Here is a 20,962-nt window from a genome sequence, read left to right as displayed (position 1 = left end):
TGGCTAAGGCCCATTCAACTTCACTCTTCAGGATGCCCGGCTCGAGATCAGTAATCACAACCGTCTTATGTTGGGTTTGCACCTGACTACTAAACATTTAATTTGTACCTCTATTATCCTGTGAATCCCTGATGGGATTCACAGTATCAAAAAAAAAGAACATGACCTTTAAATGCAAATATTAAAAAAAGCCTTGATCAGTTGGGTGCACTTTGTGCAATAAGCTTTTCTCATGTGTGCTCAATCAAATGCCCCGAAAAAAAAAACAACAACTGGGGGACACCTAATCTCTGCCTTGATGGAACAATACTAATGACTCCCATTTGCTTGCTCCCCTTCTGGATCACTGCTCACATAAATGCACCTTTCTGCTCACCTGGCTACTAATAATTTAATGTGTGCCTCTATTATCTCACAAACACACATGAAGTTAAAAGATACCACATTCTATGAAAAACAGCTGAAACAGATATGACAGGATGACGAGGAAAAAAGTGCTTTGTCGTCTCGTCTCAGTCCTTGCGTTTTTCCATAGCCGTACTTTCATTGTCTACGTGGGCTGGCAAACAGGCCGCCCCTGAATTTCGCAGTGCTGCAAGAGTCATTTTGCGGACACTAGAAGAAATGACATTTGAAATGCGTACTTACATCCTAGCACCACAACATCACCGTCGTAGAACTCTTCATCTCCTTCGTGGCCTCCATCGCCCGACCGCCAGTATGCCTTGATGTTCTTGCGAACTTCGCTGACATCTTTCGGAGCGAAATCTTTAACCATCGAGACTGGGATAATGGCTCTTCCGCCGTCCTTATATTCTACGTAGGCGTACTTTGGCGATGCCATCGTAAACCTCCTGGAACACGAGAAAATTCAACTCCGACTCGACCGCAGCAAGAATTTTGACGAACAGACCCAAGCACGGAGGAGAAAAAGGCGACGAGGGGAGGAGAAAAAGGCACGGAGGGAGCGCGAGGCAATAGAGAGTTTTTAGTTGACAGGAGCGGAGACCCCGCTCCACTAAGGCAGCTAGCGGGAGCGCAACTGCGCATGCGCAGCTCGCTTAGCTGATAGGGGGCTAGCGGAGCGCACCACCCGCTCCGCTCGCGGACGATCTTAGCGGAACGGGCGTAGCGAGACGGTCCGTGCAAGCGGAGAAAGATGGCTGCCACCAGCGTAGCAGGCATGATTAGCGGTTCGGCGACATCTACAGCCTGTGGTTCGAGCTCGTCGCAGCAGAGGATGCGGAAACGCTTCCGCGTTCATGAAGTTATACTGCTTCTTCAGGAGGTAGTGGCACAAAATCCATTTGAACGACCTGAAAACTGGATGGCGGTGCTACGCTATGTGTCGTTCGCGGTCGGCCAGCCGTTGACGCTTCGATACATCAAGGAGCGCACGGATCTCTTGGTGGGTACTTCCGTCGGGAAGACCGAGAAAACCTTCGAGAGTAAGTGGCATGTTCTGTATGTATGCTGAGCATAGACTGTAATCCCACGCTAACATTGTCACAGTCTCTGCCGGATGTTTTTCGTTTCTCACGGGAGCATTATTTTCACATCAGATCCGGCACGGAGGAGCAATATACCGAGAGGGAGAAGCTTCTACAGGAGATCTCCGACATGGCTCGGGATGTGGGCCATGTGGTGAGGAATTGGCCGCGGGCGGCCAATTCAGCTTCAAAAAAGAGGCAGAACACCTCTTCCGCTGGAGAAATGCGTCAAGCGCAACAAATACGTCTCGAAGCTTGTGAAACCGTTTGTGTAAATGACGGGCCAGAAGACAACAGCCAGTTTACACATGGTAAGTGTTTCTGCGTCCTTTTCTCGGCCGTAGTGGTTGGCCTTTTTGCCCCATGGGGATTGGTTAGCGTGCATTGCACTGAAAGTCTGTATGGATGCATGCTTAGTTTTCTAATGGTATTTGTTGCCTCAGGGCTTAGTTGATGCTTAGTTGTTATACAGACATTAGTTAAAGCTAGGGTAGATTCTAAAACCTTAGCATTGTCCTAAAGAAAATAATTTGACTTAAATATAGTGAGAGTGTGGCGAGAGTGCAAAAAGAAATAAGGGAAAAAGATATTGAATGGCTGGTCCAAGCACTGGTCATCACCAGAGTTGCATATGACCTCCCTACCTATTTAGAAAAGTAGAACACAACATATCAGATGCAATCATCAGATCAGCCATCAAAAATGCCCTCGGTCTCCCATCATACACTAGCAACAACAAGCTCAAAGCGCTGCGTGTCCACAATAACTTTTATGAACTTTATCCTAAAGAGCGCCTGCTCTTACACCTAGCTCCCATACCCTTACAAAAGAACATGTCGACCCACTCCCACGAAAGCCAGAGAAGAGCCACAGTGGATTTCATAAGACGCATGATAGGAAGAAGCAACAAGGCAGTCTACACAGATGGAGCCTTGTATCCCTCTCCTCATGTGAATGCAGTGGTAACCAATCTCCAAGAACTCTTCAGCCTATCCATAGAACTACACCACATTGGAAGCAGAAATGGTTTCTCGTTTTTCCCAAGAGTTGTATGTGATGAACTCTGCACCAGGCGGTGGTAACTCAGACCACCATCGACAAATTTGTCGAACTGGCTGGAAAATCTGCATTGTCAACCATGAGGAAGTGATGACATCATTAATGTCTTTCTTTTATTTGCTATATTTAATATGAATCTGTGTAAATGTCAACCTCTGATTGATTTTTTTTTATATTTCATACGCTTGCTTCTTTTTCATTATTGTAAGAGTGTTCGGTTATACCCTTCTGTCCATATGTCTATATTTCTGTATGAGCAAATACCTATGGGCCCTTGAAACCCACTCCTGTAAAAATCCCTATTGAGATTGACAGTATCTAAAAAAATAAACATAAAACAAAGGAACAGTGGGAGGAAATAACAAGGGAATCGATCAGTTGGGGATATGAAATCGCACAAATATTTGCAATATCCAGCCGAGAGCTAACCTAGGGCAAATATTTCACGCATACTCTGATAAGAAGTTTATCTCTCTCTCTCTGACAAATGCATTCTCCTTTGTTTGCAACAGCTCAAGATTCACCATCACAGCAGCTGCTGCTGGGCATGTACAATGAGGTGGAAGCACCGGCCCCCTCCAACAGTGCTCCTTCCCCGCAGCAAGATCTAGCGGAGGCCACGCAAGAAATGGGCAACCAGTTGCCTCAGGCAGAACAGCCGAGGCAAAGACCAGCAAAATGGCACGCTGGACAGAGTACTCCCAAAGGTAAAACAAGAAACACACATCAGGGAATGTCACCGAATCTGTTTACTGGACTCTCAAATGTCCTTGTTTGGTAGCTACTCATAACCACTGCATTAGAAAGTGAGCCACAGGAGAAAACAAACAAGACAACTGTACAGGGCAAGCAGTGCACTAGTTGCGATATGTTTATTCAGAGCCCTTTTAATCAGCGACAAGGCCACCTGTGTAGATGCTATGAACAGTGAGATGACAATATAGTCAGAAAACACTCCAGCTGCAATGTGGCAATAAATATTGTAAAAAAAAAACAGCTGAAAGTTAGGTGAATGAAAGTTTATCACTTGAGCATAAACTGCCGCCTCATTTTCAAGAACTCCTATAGGTGTTACATTTAGACATTTTTGTTTTCAACAATAAATGTTTGTAGCTTTGAGGTATTTCAGTTCACCTATTTCTGCTGTGGCCTATGATTTCGGTCTTTAGCAGCTTATGAGAGCCGCACTGACAATTTTTTGTAGAGGTGTGGATGATTCTCTTCACTTCTGTTTCCTATAGAGCACTCGTGTTGTCTCATGTTCAATGCACTAACCTGTTTGATACACACTGCAGTGCAGTCTGACAAGAGTACAAGTTATGCTTGCGCAGCAGGGGACATACACACTTCTTTAAAAGTAAAGACAGCAAGGGATTAAGATGCACCATGAGCCTCTCGTGGCAACTGTAAATATGCTAATAGTTTGGGATCCAGAAGGAACGTCTTCCCTTTTTTACAAAAACATGGTACTCTAGCAAATTGCAAAAACACATGCAACACTGTTGAGTAGCAAACTCCTATGCTCCAAACTTTTCACAAAGGCTGTATTTCTTCTAGCAGCTGGTGCCGTAATGAGGCCAATCATCTAGTGCCTTGCATAGCATGAAAATACTAACAGTATATTTCAAAAGCCACTTTCTTTTTTTTTTTTTTGCTGGCAGAGCACGCTTTCGTACCTGATATCATTTTTGCACCAAAATCCCAACCGACATGATTGTAGGTTTTAGGCACGGTTCTGTCTTAACGATTTCACCGCAGCCTATAGCAGAGCAGCAGCAGTATAAATTAAGTTGGTATTGCAGAGCTGTTGCATCAATTTCAGACAGACACAAAAATTGAAGGTATTCTTAACAGTTAACAAACAGCAGTTGCTCTATCCAATTTCTTTGTCTTTATTTTCCTGATGAACAGTCACAACAGTCAGCATAAATCGCAAGGCATGTATGGCTTAAAAACCAGCACACACCATATTGTAGCATGCGTTGACGACAAAGAAGCGCAGAAGTGTGAGAGGAAGAAGTGTGCTAACCTCGAGCTTGAACTCTGACGCTGTTCGTAGAACCTTTGCCACGCCTTGGACCTCGGACGCAACTGTAAAGGTCGCTGTTTACGCGACATCTGGTGGAGCTGCCGGGTACAATTTTCATGAGCCGGACGCCCCCTACAAGCCCAGGACGCACCCCTAAGGTGGAGTCTCCAGTACACCAGAGCAGCCGCCGACTGCAAGGTCTGCCTCCCGAGTGTGGTCCTCTCCCTGACCACAGACCAACAAGGAGCGTTTCTCTTAGCGCGATGAATCCCCCGGTATTGACAACTCCTGTCCTGCTCAACCACCAGCGGGATCCACCACATTTCCACGGCCTGCCACATGAGGATGCTGAAGACTGGCTGGAGCAGTTCGACCGGGTGGCTGCCTTCAACGCCTGGAACGCTGACTCGAAGCTTCGCCATGTCTACTTCGCACTGGAGGATTCTGCGAGGACATGGTTCGAAAATCAAGAAGCCGGACTCCGAACGTGGGATACTTTCAGGGCAGAATTCTTGCGTATGTTTACCAACACGCTTCGCAAGGAAAAAGCGCAATTGCTTTTAAATAGCCGTATACAACATCCGAATGAAACTGTTACGGCCTACGCCGAAGAGATGAAGCGACTCTTTCGACGCGCGGACCCAACCATGTCGGAAGAGAAAAAAGTGCGCTTTTTGATGCGAGGTGTTCAAGAGCAGTTATTTGCAGGCCTGGTGTTAAGTCCACCAACAACTGTCACCGAATTCATAAGTGAGGCGTCTACCATCGAGAAGGCACTTGACATGCGCGCCCGGCAATACCAGCGCACTACAGTGTCTATGAACGCCGCGAGTGCAGGTGAAGCCGTACAGTTTTCGTCAGAATCGCTGCGTGATACGATCCGGGCGATAGTCCGGGAAGAGGTGGCCAAATACCTGCGGATTCCTCCACAGCCACAAGTTGCCACAGTTTCCGATATCATCCGTGAGGAAGTACAACAGGCGCTGGGTGTTCCCGCACCCGTCACCGGGCCCGCACCCGTCGCCGCGCCTGAACCCGTCGTAGCTACACCGCTGCCCCAGACCCTGAGCTACGCCGCGGTCACCAGCCGCTACCTGCCGCCTTCGACAGCATCCTACGAGCCTCGCGCACCGGTCGCCCATGTGTCTTCACGGCCGAGCGTACGCCGCCGAAGGACCGATATCTGGCGAACGCCCGATCACCAACCGTTGTGCTACCATTGCGGCGAAGCTGGACACCTGTGTCGCCGCTGCCCCTACAGGGAACTCGGCCTCCGTGGGTTTTCTTTTGATGCCCGTCGTCCGTTGCCTGGTCAGCAGCCACGCGAAATCGCAGAATACATTTCGCGTTCCAACACAGGCCCAAGCCGCCTCCGATCGCCGTCGCCTCGCCGTTACAGCTCTCCTGGACGCCAGGAGCAACTCCAAAGTCCCCATAGGGGAAACTAGATGCAGCAGCCTCTGGAGATGCGGCTGCTACAGTGCGAAAATTTCAAGATCCTCCACAGACCCACGACAGTTCTTCACTGCAAACTACAGTTCGTTACATACGGCCACCAGCAGAATCGACGCCGCTACGAAATTCCGCTGATCCTCAACGTAACCACGACGCCGACAGTCGCCCCACCACTCCTTCACCAGCGCTTCAGCAACAGAACCCTCCGACAACACTGAACCTCTGTACGATATAAACCCGGCCTTACCTCGAAAGTATCGAGAGAAACTACGGCACCTCCTCCGTCGCTACTCTAATGCATTTGCCAAATCATCACGCGTCGGTCGAACCCACCTTGCAAAGCACCGCGTCATTACAGACGAAACTGTTCGACCACTCCGCCAGTCGCCTTATCGAGTTTCCCCTAAAGAACGTACTGCCATCCGAGACCAAGTGAAGGAAATGCTCGATAACGATGTCATTCGCCCTTCCCGCAGCCCCTGGGCTGCACCTGTGGTACTTGTGAAGAAAAAAGATGGCACACTTCGTTTCTGCGTAGACTATCGCCGACTGAACAACGTTACGAAAAAAGATGTTTACCCTTTGCCCAGAATAGATGACGCCTTAGATCGTCTGTGCAACACAAGATACTTCTCCTCCATGGATCTCAAGTCTGGATACTGGCAGATAGAGGTCGATGAAAGGGACCGCGAAAAGACTGCTTTCATTACACCTGACGGGCTATACGAATTCCAAGTCATGCCCTTCGGCCTTTGCTCCGCGCCCGCAACCTTTCAGAGACTCATGGACAGCGTTCTTGGAGATCTGAAGTGGACGACATGTCTTGTATACTTGGACGACGTAATTGTGTTTGCCCCGAATTTCAAGGAGCACTTCCGTCGCCTAGACGCAGTACTAGACGCCATCCAAACGTCGGGCCTCACTCTGAAAGCCGAAAAATGTCATTTTGCTTATGAAGAGCTGAAGTTTTTGGGCCATGTCGTGAACCAAGCGGGAGTTCTGCCGGATCCTGAAAAAACAGTTGCCATCGCCAATTTTCCGACGCCGCGGGACCAGAAAGAGGTGCGACGCTTTCTTGGACTATGTGCATATTATCGACGTTTCGTGAAAAACTTTTCTAAAATAGCCGCCCCCCTTACACTTCTTACTAAGGCTGATATGCCGTTCACATGGGGCGACCAGCAAATGGACGCATTTCAGGAGCTTCAACGTCGCCTGCAGTCACCTCCAGTTCTGGCACATTTCGATGAAACCGCAGACACCGAACTCCACACGGATGCAAGCAATGTCGGTTTGGGCGCTGTCCTAGTACAGATACGGAACAGTGAACAACGTGTGATCGCCTACGCTAGTCGGGCTTTGTCTAGGACTGAGACAAACTACTCTGCCACTGAAAAGGAATGCCTGGCCATCGTGTGGTCTATTTCGAAGTTTCGACCATACCTGTACGGCAGACCCTTCAAAGTGGTGACCGACCATCACGCGCTTTGTTGGCTGACAAGCCTTAAAGATCCTTCTGCATGTCTCGCCAGGTGGAGCCTACAACTTCAAGAATACGACATCACTGTAACCTACAAGTCAGGTCGTAAGCATTTAGATGCTGACTGCCTGTCTTGTGCTCCTGTACAACCAGCTTCGGACGCCTCAGGTGACGACGACGCATTTCTGAGTGCAATTAGTTCAGACAATTTTGCCGATGCCCAACGGATTGATCCCGAACTTCGCCAGGTAATCGACTTTCTTCAAGGTGCCGGCAGCATGGTCCCTAGCCCTTTCCGTCGTACTTTGTCTTCTCTGTGTCTCCGTGATGGCGTTCTCGTCAAGAAGAATTTTACAGCCAACAGTCGCCAATACCTCCTCGTTGTACCAGCAAGCTTAAGGGATGAGATTTTTCAAGCCTGCCACGACGAACCCACATCCGGCCACCTGGGAGTCACTCGGACGATATCCAGAATTAAAGAACGGTATTACTGGCCTCGTTTGCCAAGCGATGTAACGCATTATGTTCGAAGTTGCCGTGACTGCCAACGTCGAAAGGTTCCGCCTCTGAGGCCAGCCGGTCTTTTAAAGCCCATTACGCCACCGTCCAGACCATTCCAACTAATAGGGATGGACTTGTTCGGACCGTTCCCTACTTCCACCTGTGGGAACAGGTGTATTATAGTAGCTACTGACTACCTGACTCGCTACGCAGAAACCGCTGCTCTTCCTTGTGCTACCGCTTTTGAAGTTGCGAAATTTTTCGTTCTTCAAATTGTCCTGAGACATGGCGCACCAGAAGTACTCATTACTGACAGAGGAGCTGCATTTTCTGCAGAGCTCATCCAGCATATCCTTGTTCTTAGTCGCACCAATCATCGTCGCACGACTGCATACCACCCGCAAACAAACGGCCTGACAGAACGTTTGAACAAGACCATTGCCGATATGTTGTCAATGTATGTGGACGTCCATCACAAGACATGGGACGAAGTATTGCCGTATGTAACATTTGCATACAATACCGCCGTTCAGGAAACTACCAACATGACTCCATTCAGCCTAGTTTACGGCCGACAAGTGACGACCACGCTCGACGCCATGCTGCCCCACATAGACGAAGGTCCAAATGATGATGTCGCCTCTTTTCTACAGCGTGCCGAAGAGGCCCGTCAACTTGCACGGGTGCGAATACAGCAGCAGCAAGGCCGAGATGCACAACGCTACAACCTGCGGCGGCGGACTGCAGACTATCTGCCAGGTGACCTTGTCTGGGTTTGGTACCCCATTCGACGACGCGGACTTAGCGAAAAACTCTTGCGCCGTTATTTCGGCCCCTACCGCGTTCTTCGACGCGTCAGTGAACTGGACTATGAAGTCGTTCCGCACGAGGAACCAGAGCCCCGGCGTCCCAAGCGTTCTGAAGTGGTCCACGTGGTCCGCTTGAAGCCTTTTCATGCCAGATAGCGGCCCCTTTTACTCTGTCCCTCTTTCAATATAGCATCGGGATGATGCTTTTCGCACGGGGGGGGGCTAATGTAGCATGCGTTGACGACAAAGAAGCGCAGAAGTGTGAGAGGAAGAAGTGTGCTAACCTCGAGCCTGAACTCTGACGCTGTTCGTAGAACCTTTGCCACGCCTTGGACCTCGGACGCAACTGTAAAGGTCGCTGTTTACGCGACAATATTTATGGTGCTTGTAGCAGCACTCTGAATCATCACAAGGTTACGTTTTCACACAGTTTTCAAGAAACAGCCAAAGATGCACTCACGACATTCGCCTCCTAGTGCAAATGTTATGACAAATGGCCAATTAAAGTGCACACAATATAGACGCAACACTTGCTTACAACCATTCTCACTCAGAACATGAAATTTTTAAACTCAAATCTTTTAAATTTTGCTCGGGTAAGCTCACTAGTATAAAAGTCAAAATTCTTAGCATGAAATGGTGATGTTCTGGTGAGAGTCATAAGTTCAGGGTGAAATACACTTTATGGAAAGTAGAACACAAGTGCTGAATGATATGAGTAAGCAAACCGAAGTGCACCATACAACAGAAAGGTCAGGAAAGTTACATGAGGTTACTTAGCCACAGAACTGCTGCAGTAATCACTGGAGACACGAGACTGTCTCTCCCATGCACACTGCCACAGCTGCACTAAATCACCATCAAAGTAATCACCATGTTTAAAGCTACATGTTCACACACTTTCACACAATCACACTGTTGACAACATAGACGTGGCTTGTGTCCACATGGACACTAAAGCAGATCACTGCAGTAATCCCTGGAGATACGAAACTCCCTCTCCGATGTGCACTGCCACAGCTGCAGTGAATCACCATCAGAGTAATCACCATTCTCAAAGCTTCATGTTCACACACTTTCACACAATCACATTGCGGACGACATACACGTGGCTTTTGTCCACACGAACACTACAGCAGATCACCATCGTGTGAATTTCCTTCAATATGGAATTCCATCCCACGTGAAGCCTTGTTGTCAACTGCAAAGACGCAGTCATCTTGTTGACGACATAGGACTTTGCATGTACCCACAAGGAGGCTGAAACAAGACACCGTCAAGCTACTTTCCTTCTATATGACACACTGCAGCAGTATCACCATGATGAATTCTACCCTTTTTCGTGCTGAAGCAAATAATTATAGTGACCACAATAGACATAGCACATGCCCTTGAGGGGTTTGTACAAGGAACTGGGACAGAATTCAAGAAAGCCGTCTGCTCCTTCATGCAATTCCTTCCCAGGTCATGCCTCCCAATAAACTAAACTAACTGTCCATCAAACATGTTTCCTTCGGCTACTCTTAAAAAGTTGGAAAGAGTTGGCTACCCTTAAACAGTTGTAACAATACTAACCCATTTTTGTGCTATGACAGGAGCCAGCTTAGAAAAATGTGGTCTGTAGAGTAGAGTTGATGCTATCCACACATGAAGGGTGTCTTGAATGCCATCAGTCATGACTGTATTTAATATGTGTGCAATTCCTCGAATGAGTGCCTAACTGGTTTTCTCTTTTCTTATTATTTTTGTCAATTTTTAGGGTTCCGTGGACTTCAGTTCCTTGGCATGGAGCTTCTGACAAGGCGCGAAGAAAAAGAGTGTGATATCAAGCTCAGAGAAATTGAAAATGAAAAAAAAAAGCTTGAGCAAGATGTGCGTCTTGCACTGGAGAAAGAACGCCTTGCCATTGAGGAAAGAAAAATAAGCCTTCAAGAGGCAAGGCATGCAGAAGAGGTTGCCTGTAGGGAAAGAGAGAGAGAGAGCGTCTTCTGCAGCAGGTGCAGAAGATGCTTGATGAGCAGGAAAAAAGATTAATGGCTGCAATTGAAAACAACTCGATGATCTAATTTTATACAATAAATCTGCATGGATGTTTGCTAGACGACGTGGTAGTGTCTAGTGCAACAGTGATAGGAAAAAACTTTATCTTGTGCACTTCCAACTTGGAAAACAGTGCATGTGTTTCTTGCCTTCTCTGTTTCTAAGCACTCCTTCATTCTTAAAAGCACACACATATATATATTTAGCAATGAAAAGCTCTGCAAAACTGAAAGCACTGAAAAGGGATGAAATGTTGAAAGCGACAAAGTGTGCTTATACAATTAAGAAGGCATGGATCTGCACTCCTGCCTATGAAAAAGTGCCCACTGCACCATAAATGTAAAAGTAAAAAAGCTGGTTTCACAAATCTAAGATTTATAACCTCTGCTGCGTTCGAAAAGCACTTCCACTTGACTATTTTAGCCATGGACAGTGAGGTAATGCTCCAGAACTGGAGGTTCTAGTCCAAAGTAACTCGAAACTTGGGAGCCATACAAGCAAGTGTGACAATTGCCAAATAGTGTGCTGACTCTATACATGCACATTAGTCTATGCTTGAAAAGTTTTTGATTTTTTCGAAAATCTAGGAAGGCAAAGTTGCTGGCTATCTTTCCGAACCCCCACTCAACTGACTGCCTCACAGAACTCATGGCCTTATTGAAAGCCAACTGTTAAGGTGTCGCATGGGTTGTTCCATAAGGCTTCATTAAAAGCGGCCTCAAGGGGTATGCTGGATCCCCGTATATACCCTTGGACCAACTTTTCCAGCTTTTCGTCGGTATGGCTGAACCTCAGGATCACTGTAAACGAAAAAATAATGTGGAAGACGTAAACAAGATCGTTCAAAGTTTTCATATTTTATCATAGTTTTACAATATCCCAAAAATATTCAACAAAATGGGGTATTAAGCAAGGCATTGATTTAGAAATGTGCATATTCTGTCTCATATGCTTAATAAACAAAGAACTTCCTTAACTTAAGCCTTATGGCAAACTTGTGGAATAAAAAAAAATAAACGAAGATGTTTGTTTAGCAAGAGTGGTAAGTAGTAACCGGGAGCACCTTGGTTACATATAACCTAAAGCACCTCTAAATATCTGAACACTCAACAGTTAACTTAAACAACTAATGCTGAGACAACTTTGACCGGACTGCAGTGATATTAAATGCATTGCCTTCAACTTACCAGCATCATGCTTGCTACCAGGATAGGAGCCGTCAAGCTGGCAAATTATGCCATTAGGACACATGATGGCTTGATACTTTAAAGCTTGTGTACGTTTATGACGAGAAAAAAAAAGCTTCTGGTCTCGCGATGGACGGCAGATCGCCCTTGCCGTGCCATCAATAAAAGCCCAGCAGTTTTGCAAAGGCGCCCCTTTAGAATGGATCGCCTGAAAAGCAAACAAAGGACCTGTCATGAACATTCTCAAGAAACGAAACTAGCGTACAAGTGTTACCTGAGAGAACGTTTCTAGAGCCGCAAGGTGAAGCCACGAATGGTTATTCATGTCCAGCAAATGCCTGAAGTTGTCCTCTATGTGCATGAGGACTTTATTCGAAATGCTGGAGAGGAGGGAGTAGTGCCTCCTGAACGTGCGCTCCAAATCACACAGCCTGTTCAGGTAGGCGAGTCTGCGCAAAGTTATGCAGAGGGCCTCGTCGCCGGGCACCGGAACCGCCTGTGCCGAATATAAAGTGTCTGGCAGCAGCAGGACATTTCGAAGCCTCCGCACATGGTCCTTTTCAAAGCGAAACAGCGTGAGAAAAACGCCATCGTCCGTTTCTTCGATGGTAAACAAACTATGAGAAGAAAGCGGGCCCCTTCGTTCCGCGGCGAACACTTCTAGACACAGATCTTCAATTTCAGTCCAGTTCAGAGCGGACAGTAGAAATGGATCTTCAAGGATGCTTCGTTGCCTAGGCATCATCTTGGCAGTGTAGAAGGCCCACTGTGAACTCTACCACAACGTTGTGAAAAAAAATAAAGTGCGACCTCGGCTAGTGCTGCGGTCGGCTTGTTTTGTATGTTGAAAAGACGAGTCAAAGTATCGAAGCATACCAATATTTGTTAACACAATTTTTGCCGCCGAAATACTTTTCACCTGTATAGAAAATAGTACAGTAATGGGTATATCTTACACTACAAATAAAAGTAATGAACCTCTGTAGTTTACCAGATCTTGTGATTCCAACCTTGTTGCACAGAGGGCACTACGGTAGTCTTCCGCTGAGGGAAGTGTGTTTAGCATGCAACTAAAAGCGATTTCGGCGTGAGCGCTCCGCTCGCACTTAGCGTGCTACCCTGAGCGGAGCAGAACTTGAAAACGGTCAACTAAAACTATCTAATGAGTGAGGCATGCTTGGTCTTTGGCATCAGAGACCAAATCACTGAATGTAATGCCTCATTCGCATTCTGTGTATGTCCTCGCTGGCACCTGCTGAGTAGATCCTTGTCGGCAAGGCGTTTGTACACTGGTAGCAGTGCCTGGCTGACGTAGTCGGGCAGGTTGTACCGGTGTTTGGGTGGCTGCTCTCCCCTTGCAATGGCAGCATTATACTTGCACCAAGAGTTGGTGCCGTGCAGGCATAGGCCATGGTCCGGGTGCTTATCTGTTGATGTGACATGATATGTGGCCATGACTGCTTGATGCATTTTGTCAACATCCCCTGCATTCGATTTTAATGCCAAGCCATAATAACTGCTCAGTTTGGCTATAACGTCTGCAGTGAGTCGACCTTTGCCACTCAAGCTTTCACCATGCTCTGCTTTGTTTTTCTGTACAAGGTTCCGCAAGGCACTCCCCATTCGCTTCTATACATGGTTTATGCAGTCTTCTTTTTCGACTGGTATAAAACCATATACCTTAGCCTCTTCTACCGCACGAAAATGTTTGCTGTCCCCATCGCAGAGCATGGTGGTGTAGCACAGGCCGTGACGCTCGAGGGATCCTTGGAAGAGCATCACAGCTGCTTCAACCTCCATCTGCCCAGATTTTGCGTTGGTATTTTTCTGGCATACATGGTTTTCTTGCCATGCATTGTACTGGGGGTCATCCTCTTTAGGTGCATTTTTGCAGCCAAGGCAGTGGTTGGACAGCACAACAAAGGCTAACACATATCCTGAGAAGAGCTCTATCACAGTGCCCACGCCAATGTGAGACTGGTGCCCTCTCGTCATCCACGTTCCGTCAAAACAGACCGCAATATTTCCAGGGTTTCCAAAATTGAGCTCCTTGTATAGTTCCTTCACTGCTGAAGCGCAACCGGTCAGCACACTTCCAGCAGCCAGCACTGCGGCAGGACTTAGCTTTGATTTCAGGTGCGCCTGGTAAGTCTTGTTGTGAAGGCCCCGGTGGGAAATTCTTATGGTTGAAAAAAAGTCATTCAGGGCTGTTTGGCCGTTTCCTGTGGTTTGCGCGGCACGAGCAGCGAGAATATTCACTTCGAATGGATTGCACCTAGCACTTCCAGCCATACGTTGTGAACTCCACTCGCGCGCTACGTCGCCGCACACTGAACATCGCAAAAACAACTACACAGCAACCCCGTATTCACAGTCACTTTTCTCGATGGTCACGGTGCTACCACACTGTTGGCACACGGTTTTTTTGAGCAGCCGGTTGATTGCCGACAGATCGCCGATTGTATATGCTGCCGCTGCTGTCGCCGCCGATGGAACCGCGCCGCTTTTCTCGGTGTGAAGGGTCTGCAGCTTGCGCTCGGTCGCAGATATTGATGATAACGAGGCAATTCGGTCGTTCGCTTGTTCTTGCCGTCGCTGCAGGTCTTGGGGGGTCAAAAACGTCGTGTCAACGCGCGTTCCTTGCTGGCTGCCGCCCGCGTCACCGAACTCGGCCGCTGAGCCAGCCGTCGCACGTTTAACTGCGTCGTCTCAATGACTTGCTTCGGGAGCCGCCGGATGTTCTTGCAACGCATCACCTTGCTGTTTAGGCGCCTTTTTGCGTCTTTTTCCAAACTTGTGGACACTGTGGAACTTGCGGTACGGACGAGGCATGGTTGGCGTCGTGAACCTCACCGACAGACTTTTTCAAAATGGCGACGCGTTCGTTCGGAGCGGGAGTAAAAAAAAATGGAGTGGGCCAATGAGAAGTGCCCATTTCATCACGTGATAGCCGTAGACCAATGGCACAGCAGTATTTCATGTTTGTTTTTTTGCTTCTTTATGGCTAACAAAGAGACGCTGCGCGCTCAGCTCCGACGGAAAAAAGAAAGAAGAGACGCTCTTTCAAACGAGACCAAGACAGCGGCATTCCGGCGCGTCGTTTGAAAGTGGTGCGCGGCGCAAAATGACCATTTTTGAGATACTTTCGCGAAATTTTCGGCCGAAATACTACCGTTATTCGGCTTTTTCTCGAAAACTATCAGCATTTCTACTTTGAAACTTCACCAACATTTAGGGAATGACCTCATAGTCACGAATATTACAAAACTGAAAAGTCGATTTTTTCGCGATTTTTGGCTTCCAAAGACCCGTGTCCCCTCTTAAAGACCCTCATTAGAGGGTATTACATAAGGGGTGGGGCGCACAGAAATGTAAAACAGAATAGGTAACATATATGTGTAAGTAAGTTATACAAATACAAGATTTTCACTGCACAAACGGGCAAAAGTGGGGGAGTAAATTTTCATATATGGATAATGTGGTGTTCTGCATGGTCCACTGATCCGGCGACACGTTGCAGGAAACGGACGGGACAACTTTTTCGAGCGCTACGGGCACTTTCTTGCACGGGTCAAAAACACATTTCGCCTCCGCGAACACAGTCCACAGATCTCAGTCGGCAGTCAGTCCGTCCTTTTTCGTGCCCAAACACCCATCTTAATTATACATTTTCAACATCCTGGTGACCAACCTCGTGGCCAATTGGAGGAAAAGAGCTTCTTCGAGCCAATCAGAATGATAAAGCAACATTTTAAATAGCCAATGCAATGTCGGCACCTCTGAGATTGGTCCCTCGCAAGCACCGCATGCCTCCCACCAATCGTTCGCCCTTTCCCCCTGTGGACATGGCGCACAGATACCCTCCAAAAATTAGGGTCGAGACAAAACAAATTAACAGACACATGAACGCCACTTTCACCAGCAATGCATACACGTGCAAGGGTGCACAGGGCAGCAAAATATGCAAGGATAATGTCTGGACCCCGCTGGCCGTAAGCAGAGCGGGAAAAATAAGAGAATTTATTGCTACCATGCTCATCAACATGAGCGCCGTGTGCTGCGACAATGTTTCCGACAGCACCGGATGTGCCTTACTCTTCTCCTGCGTCTGGGCCAGCTCGGCGAAAGCGCCGCAGGGATATTTATGTTCAGTCGCGAGTTGATGGCGCTCTGCACGACCTTCCGCTCGAGTACCACGAAGGCATCACATTGGAAACGGCACCCCCGGCTTGCGTGAGCGAAGCCAGAAACACAAGACAGCTTGTGTGTAAACGTCGGGCCTTTCGAGCAACTGTTTGTTCTTGTGTTTTGTTTTGCCAGCTTGCGATGCATCGGTGCCGCTCCATTGGTAATGCACTGAGCAGGAAAGATAATAAACCTTTGTCCGTTATTGGTCTGAGCTGACAGGTTAAACGACGACGCGGAGATGGTTTCGCTCTCTGCAGTCTCCGCTTCGCCGGCACGCCTGACCTACGTGGATCTGTCTAAAACTGAAACAATGTATGCTACCCGTAGGACGACCCTGGGTTTCTCACGCGGTTGCAACAGCGATCAGCACACACCTCCGGTCGCACAGGCCAGAGGGCACTGTGGTGTGTACATTTGCAGGCCCCTATGCCGCATCTGCAGCTTTTAAGCTGCAGATGCGGCATAGGTCATTTTCCCCAAGTGTCATAATTACTGTGTCTGGCGCCATGATGCCTACTCTGTCTCACGGTCCGACCACCACCTCACCAGGTCTCAGCCCTGCACTCCCGGTCAAAGAACTTTTCCTCGCATATTTCAAGTTCAACGGGTGCCCAGACGCGTCCCCATAAAAAAACCCTGCCAACAAAATTAACAATAACAAAGAAAAGACAAACAGAAGAAGCGAGCCGGCTGTTTTGGAGTGCTCCCCACCTCCACAATGGCCCGGCAACTTAACACCTTTCCACTAAGAATGTTGTGCGTACACTTGCTGTACTCCCAACTTAAAGCTCCTCTAACGGGGGAAGGGGGACATTGTGGTGTGTCATACAAACAGAAACAAACGCAGCATGCAAAACAATAGTGCAACACTCCTTGCAGAGACGTGTGTGCCCTGAACAAAAATACTCAATGTGCTTGTTCGCAAACGGTAAATAAACCATACGACATACAAGGCGACACAGCTTGGCATACACAACACCAAACCAAGCAATAAACACAGCATGATCAAGCATAAAGAGCAGAAGTTCACACAATACACATGTGCAGGAATGACTGGCCACTCCCTGTTCCAAGTCTATCAGTAGTCAACGTTCCCCCACTCTCAGTCACTGCTTCAGCACGTGGTCGAGCCACAGGAGACCTTTAAGCCTGTCACAAACTGGCAGTGGCAGAGTGGGTTAAGACTGCGAACATTCAGCGCACAGCGCTTACCACTGGGATCGAAAGCCTTGACTGCTCGCACGGCACAGACGAGCCGCAGCATGCAAGATAATCACACTCGCCCTGCTTTCTGGCTGTGCTGTTCTCCTGCATCGCAGAAAACGCTAGCTGATTGTGTGCTCGGGGATCCTGGCTCAAGGAGCTCACTCTCAGGAGGCCCCGCCTTAGCGATCCGTCCTTTGTGCTGATGTGCAACGGGGTCCCAACACTGGTCGTGATCCATCGCTGCTTGCTGCAATGTTACTTTGCTGTTTTTAAAGCGTGTGACGCAATTTTCATCGCCGTCGCTCAGCATGCCTCAGACTCTGCTCATCTTAGCATGAACCTGTGTTTTCTGGATCAGGATCGCCTCGTCTATCCAGCTGTGCGGCTCCTGGCTCTTCGGATGTTACTACTGATGTCGCGATCACTGTCTACTGTGCCGGTCTTGGCACATCCTGCCTGGCACACTGCCGCTCCAGTTGGGAACACAAGTTCAGCGCTCGCGCTAACCAAGCATTTTGCGTCTTTGCTCTCATTCACATCATTAGCATGGTGAGCACATTCAGCTACTTCGCAACACTCGACCTGCACATTTCGATCAATGGCGGTCACTTTTGCAGGCACCTCAGTAGAGCACACCTCTACCTCAGAGATATGATACTGCCTGTCTCTCTCAACACTGGTTGTTTCCACAACCCGAGACTCCTCGATGCAAACTTCAACTGCGCTCTCTGGATCACTGGAAATAGTAGCACTTTCTGCAGGAATCTGGCGTTCCTCTTTTACGTTCTCTGCAAGAACGGACTTAATGCCACTGCTGCTGCTAACCTCACGAACTGCCTCAATCAGCGTTTGATCAAGGCAATTTACGCTAGTGTGAGCCTCAATCTACACTGGCTCCGGTAGCTCATGCGCCACTCTCCGTGAGCGCTCTTCTTCAAACCATTTCCTTTCCTGCCTGAGCTCTTCCTCGGCTATGGCTATCCGCCGCAGGAGATCACAGATATGCTCTTCCCTTCTCTCCTTTTTCTGTTTTTCCTTAGCTTGCTCAGACTAACATCGGCACATACCACGAGTCATGTGCACCTACCAACAAAATGCAGCCATTGCGAGATACTTTACATTAACCCAGCGGCTCACGCACATACGCTGAGGCAAATAAAGTGAGAGCGGAGAAACTCAGTTGTCTGTGCTGTCGTGAAGCCTTGGCTTCTGAGGCCTATTGCTGGGATGTCGCCTCGTTGTCGCAGCACTCCGCTCACTTTCTCGGCAGCCTCTCGCTCACCACGCTATCATGAATGAAGCCTTGGCTTCTGAAGCCTCTCTACTTTCGCCGATTCTTCGCGGTCGGTAGCATCGATCCACGGGGCACCTCGCTTCAGTCTTCTGCCTCAGCGCGTTGTGATGTTCAGCTGTAGCTACGGGGCCGCTCACCAGGATGTCGCCGCCGTCCGAACCGTGACTGCAGGACCTCCCTTCAGGGTGTCGTCCTCAGCTCATGTCCCATATTGCCGATGTCCTTGTCTGCTCCGCAGAAAGACGCCGGATCATCCTGCTCGACTGCGCCAGTTAATTTTTATATATGGATAATGTGGTGTTGTTTATGGTCCGTTGATTCAAGGCCACATTGCAGGAAACGGACGGGACAACTTTTTCGAGCGCTACGGGCACTTTATTGCACGGGTCAAAAACACAGTTCGCCTCCGCGAACACAGTCCACAGATCTCAGTCGGCAGTCAGTCTGTCCTTTTTGGCGCCCAAACACCCATCCTAAGTATACATTTTCAACATCCTGGGGACGAACCTCGTGGCCAATCGGAGGAAAAGAGCTTCGAGCCAATCAGAATGATAAAGCCACATTTTAAATAGTCAATGCAATGTCGACACCTCCGAGATTGGTCCCTCGCGAGCACCGCGTGCCTCCCACCAATCGTTCACCCTTTCCCAAAATCAGGGGTGAGACAAAACAAATTAACAGACACATGTACGCCACTTTCACCAGCAATGCATACACGTGCAAGGGCACACAGGGCAGCAAAATATACGAGGGTAATGTCCGGACCCCGCTGGCCATAAGCAGAGTGGGAAAAAGAGAATTTATTGCTACCACGCTTATCAACATGAACGCCGTATGCCGCGACAATGTTTCCGTCAACTTTAGAACCGACAGCACCAGATGTGCCTTACTGTTCTCCCGTGCCTGGGCCGGCTCGGCGAGAGCGCCGCGGGGATGTTTATTTTCAGTCGAGAGTCCGCCGTCGACTCAATAAACATCCCCGCGGCATGCCTTTCCGCTCGAATACCACGAAGGCATCGCATTGGAAACGGCACCCCTGGCTCGTGTGAGTGAATTCAGAAACACGAGACCGCTTGTGTGTAAACATCGCGCTTCTCAAGCGACCGTTTGTTTTCATGTTTTGTTTTGCCAGCTTACGATTGTGTCGGTGCCGCCCCATTGGTAATGCACAATGCACAAGGAGTTTGAATAATTTCTGATGGCTCCTTTCCACTGCGCCTTTCACTAAATTATGTGTCCCCATTTAGGGTCAGCTCCACTTCAAGTCCTTTTGCCATGCTGCTTTTCAGCATGCTAGCTCACAATGCTCCTTTGCTGAGGCAGTAAAAGTCTACACTGCAAAGCAGTTGGTATCCTTCTTCACAGGTGGTACTATGTTCTGTTTCTACCAAGTGGCCGAAAATATATGGGCTGTATGCGATGTTGGAGAGCCTGTTTGATTATTCTGGGTCACAGCGAGAGTTGATACTTTTTGACAATGTCCTCTTCCGGGGTCCTAGGTTAGTCTCCCGGAGATGCAGTGTTGTCGTGGAAAATGAATTTGAAATATCTGCCACATCAATGCAGTCTTTAAATGTCTGTTATAGTTCCAGTGAACTAATGCAGGAAAATGCACTGCCACTGGGACACAGTATGCCAGTGCCATATTTGATTATTCGATCGGTGTGGTACTGGGTACTGGGACACTGGCAGCAGCCTGCAAGCATATTGGACCGCGTGTGATACTAGCATGTAGGACAAAGTACACCCTTCATAAAACAGGTGATGTCCTGTCACCATGGACTCACACATTGAGCTTTGCACAGTTTATGCAGTTTTATTTTCACATACTTTCTTATGACAGCCCTTGTAACTGGCTTCTGCGAAAATATCACGAATGGCCTTTTGGCCCGCGGCCATCCTTTTGGCAGTTGGTACGTCACTTGGGTTTTCTGTGACCATCTTTTGTATTGCATCTAAAAACAAATATGTATAAGCAATTGAAGAAAAATGATATTTAAGGCCATGGTTGAAAATTCCGCAATCTGTTTATCTGCCACAGCTTCTTTTGGCAGTGATTCATCTCAACAACAAGCATAAATTGAGGCTTACTTACTTATGGTTGCCATCACTTTCTCGTATGCTGCAGGCATCTTTGAATACTGCTCGCAATCCTTCTGCAGGGCTGAATTGTTAGGCTCCTCTTTGTCAACTACGCAGGGGTCCAGAAATATTGTACTATATC

The 20,962-nt window shown here is 48.1% G+C and overlaps 2 protein-coding genes across 2 annotated transcripts in view; one reads left to right on the top strand and one right to left on the bottom strand.

Moving 5' to 3' along the window:
* Positions 1 to 20,670, top strand: part of LOC146175178 (uncharacterized) — a 90,357-nt gene extending 69,687 nt beyond the window's left edge. The window contains exons 2-4 of the mRNA XM_084584609.1: positions 1,563 to 1,801; positions 3,062 to 3,256; positions 10,583 to 20,670. Of these exons, the coding sequence (XP_084440735.1) occupies positions 1,563 to 1,801; positions 3,062 to 3,256; positions 10,583 to 10,857 (709 nt within the window). The 3' untranslated portion in view covers positions 10,858 to 20,670. The remainder of the gene's footprint in view (positions 1 to 1,562; positions 1,802 to 3,061; positions 3,257 to 10,582) is intronic.
* LOC146175179 (uncharacterized) lies at positions 11,173 to 12,792 on the bottom strand. The gene is made up of 3 exons (XM_084585542.1): positions 12,325 to 12,792; positions 12,051 to 12,258; positions 11,173 to 11,189 (listed from the first exon to the last, which is right to left on the bottom strand). Exons 1-3 carry the CDS (start codon positions 12,790 to 12,792, stop codon positions 11,173 to 11,175), a joined length of 693 nt encoding a protein of 230 aa, XP_084441668.1.
* Positions 20,671 to 20,962: the final 292 nt, after the last annotated feature.

This window comes from Amblyomma maculatum, chromosome 11 (genome assembly GCF_055883805.1).
Source record: "Amblyomma maculatum isolate TAMU_Amacu chromosome 11, ASM5588380v1, whole genome shotgun sequence".
Classification (NCBI taxonomy): Eukaryota; Metazoa; Arthropoda; class Arachnida; order Ixodida; family Ixodidae; genus Amblyomma; species Amblyomma maculatum.
This window is presented reverse-complemented; position numbering and strand designations above follow the sequence as displayed.

Excerpts from the sequence above, each read along its gene's own strand:
- LOC146175179 (XM_084585542.1), bottom strand. The coding sequence starts at position 12,792 with ATGCCTAGGCAACGAAGCATCCTTGAAGATCCATTTCTACTGTCCGCT. Across the intron at positions 12,259-12,324 it reads CTCTAGAAACGTTCTCTCAG|GCGATCCATTCTAAAGGGGC; the intron begins GTAACACTTGTA and ends TTTGCTTTTCAG.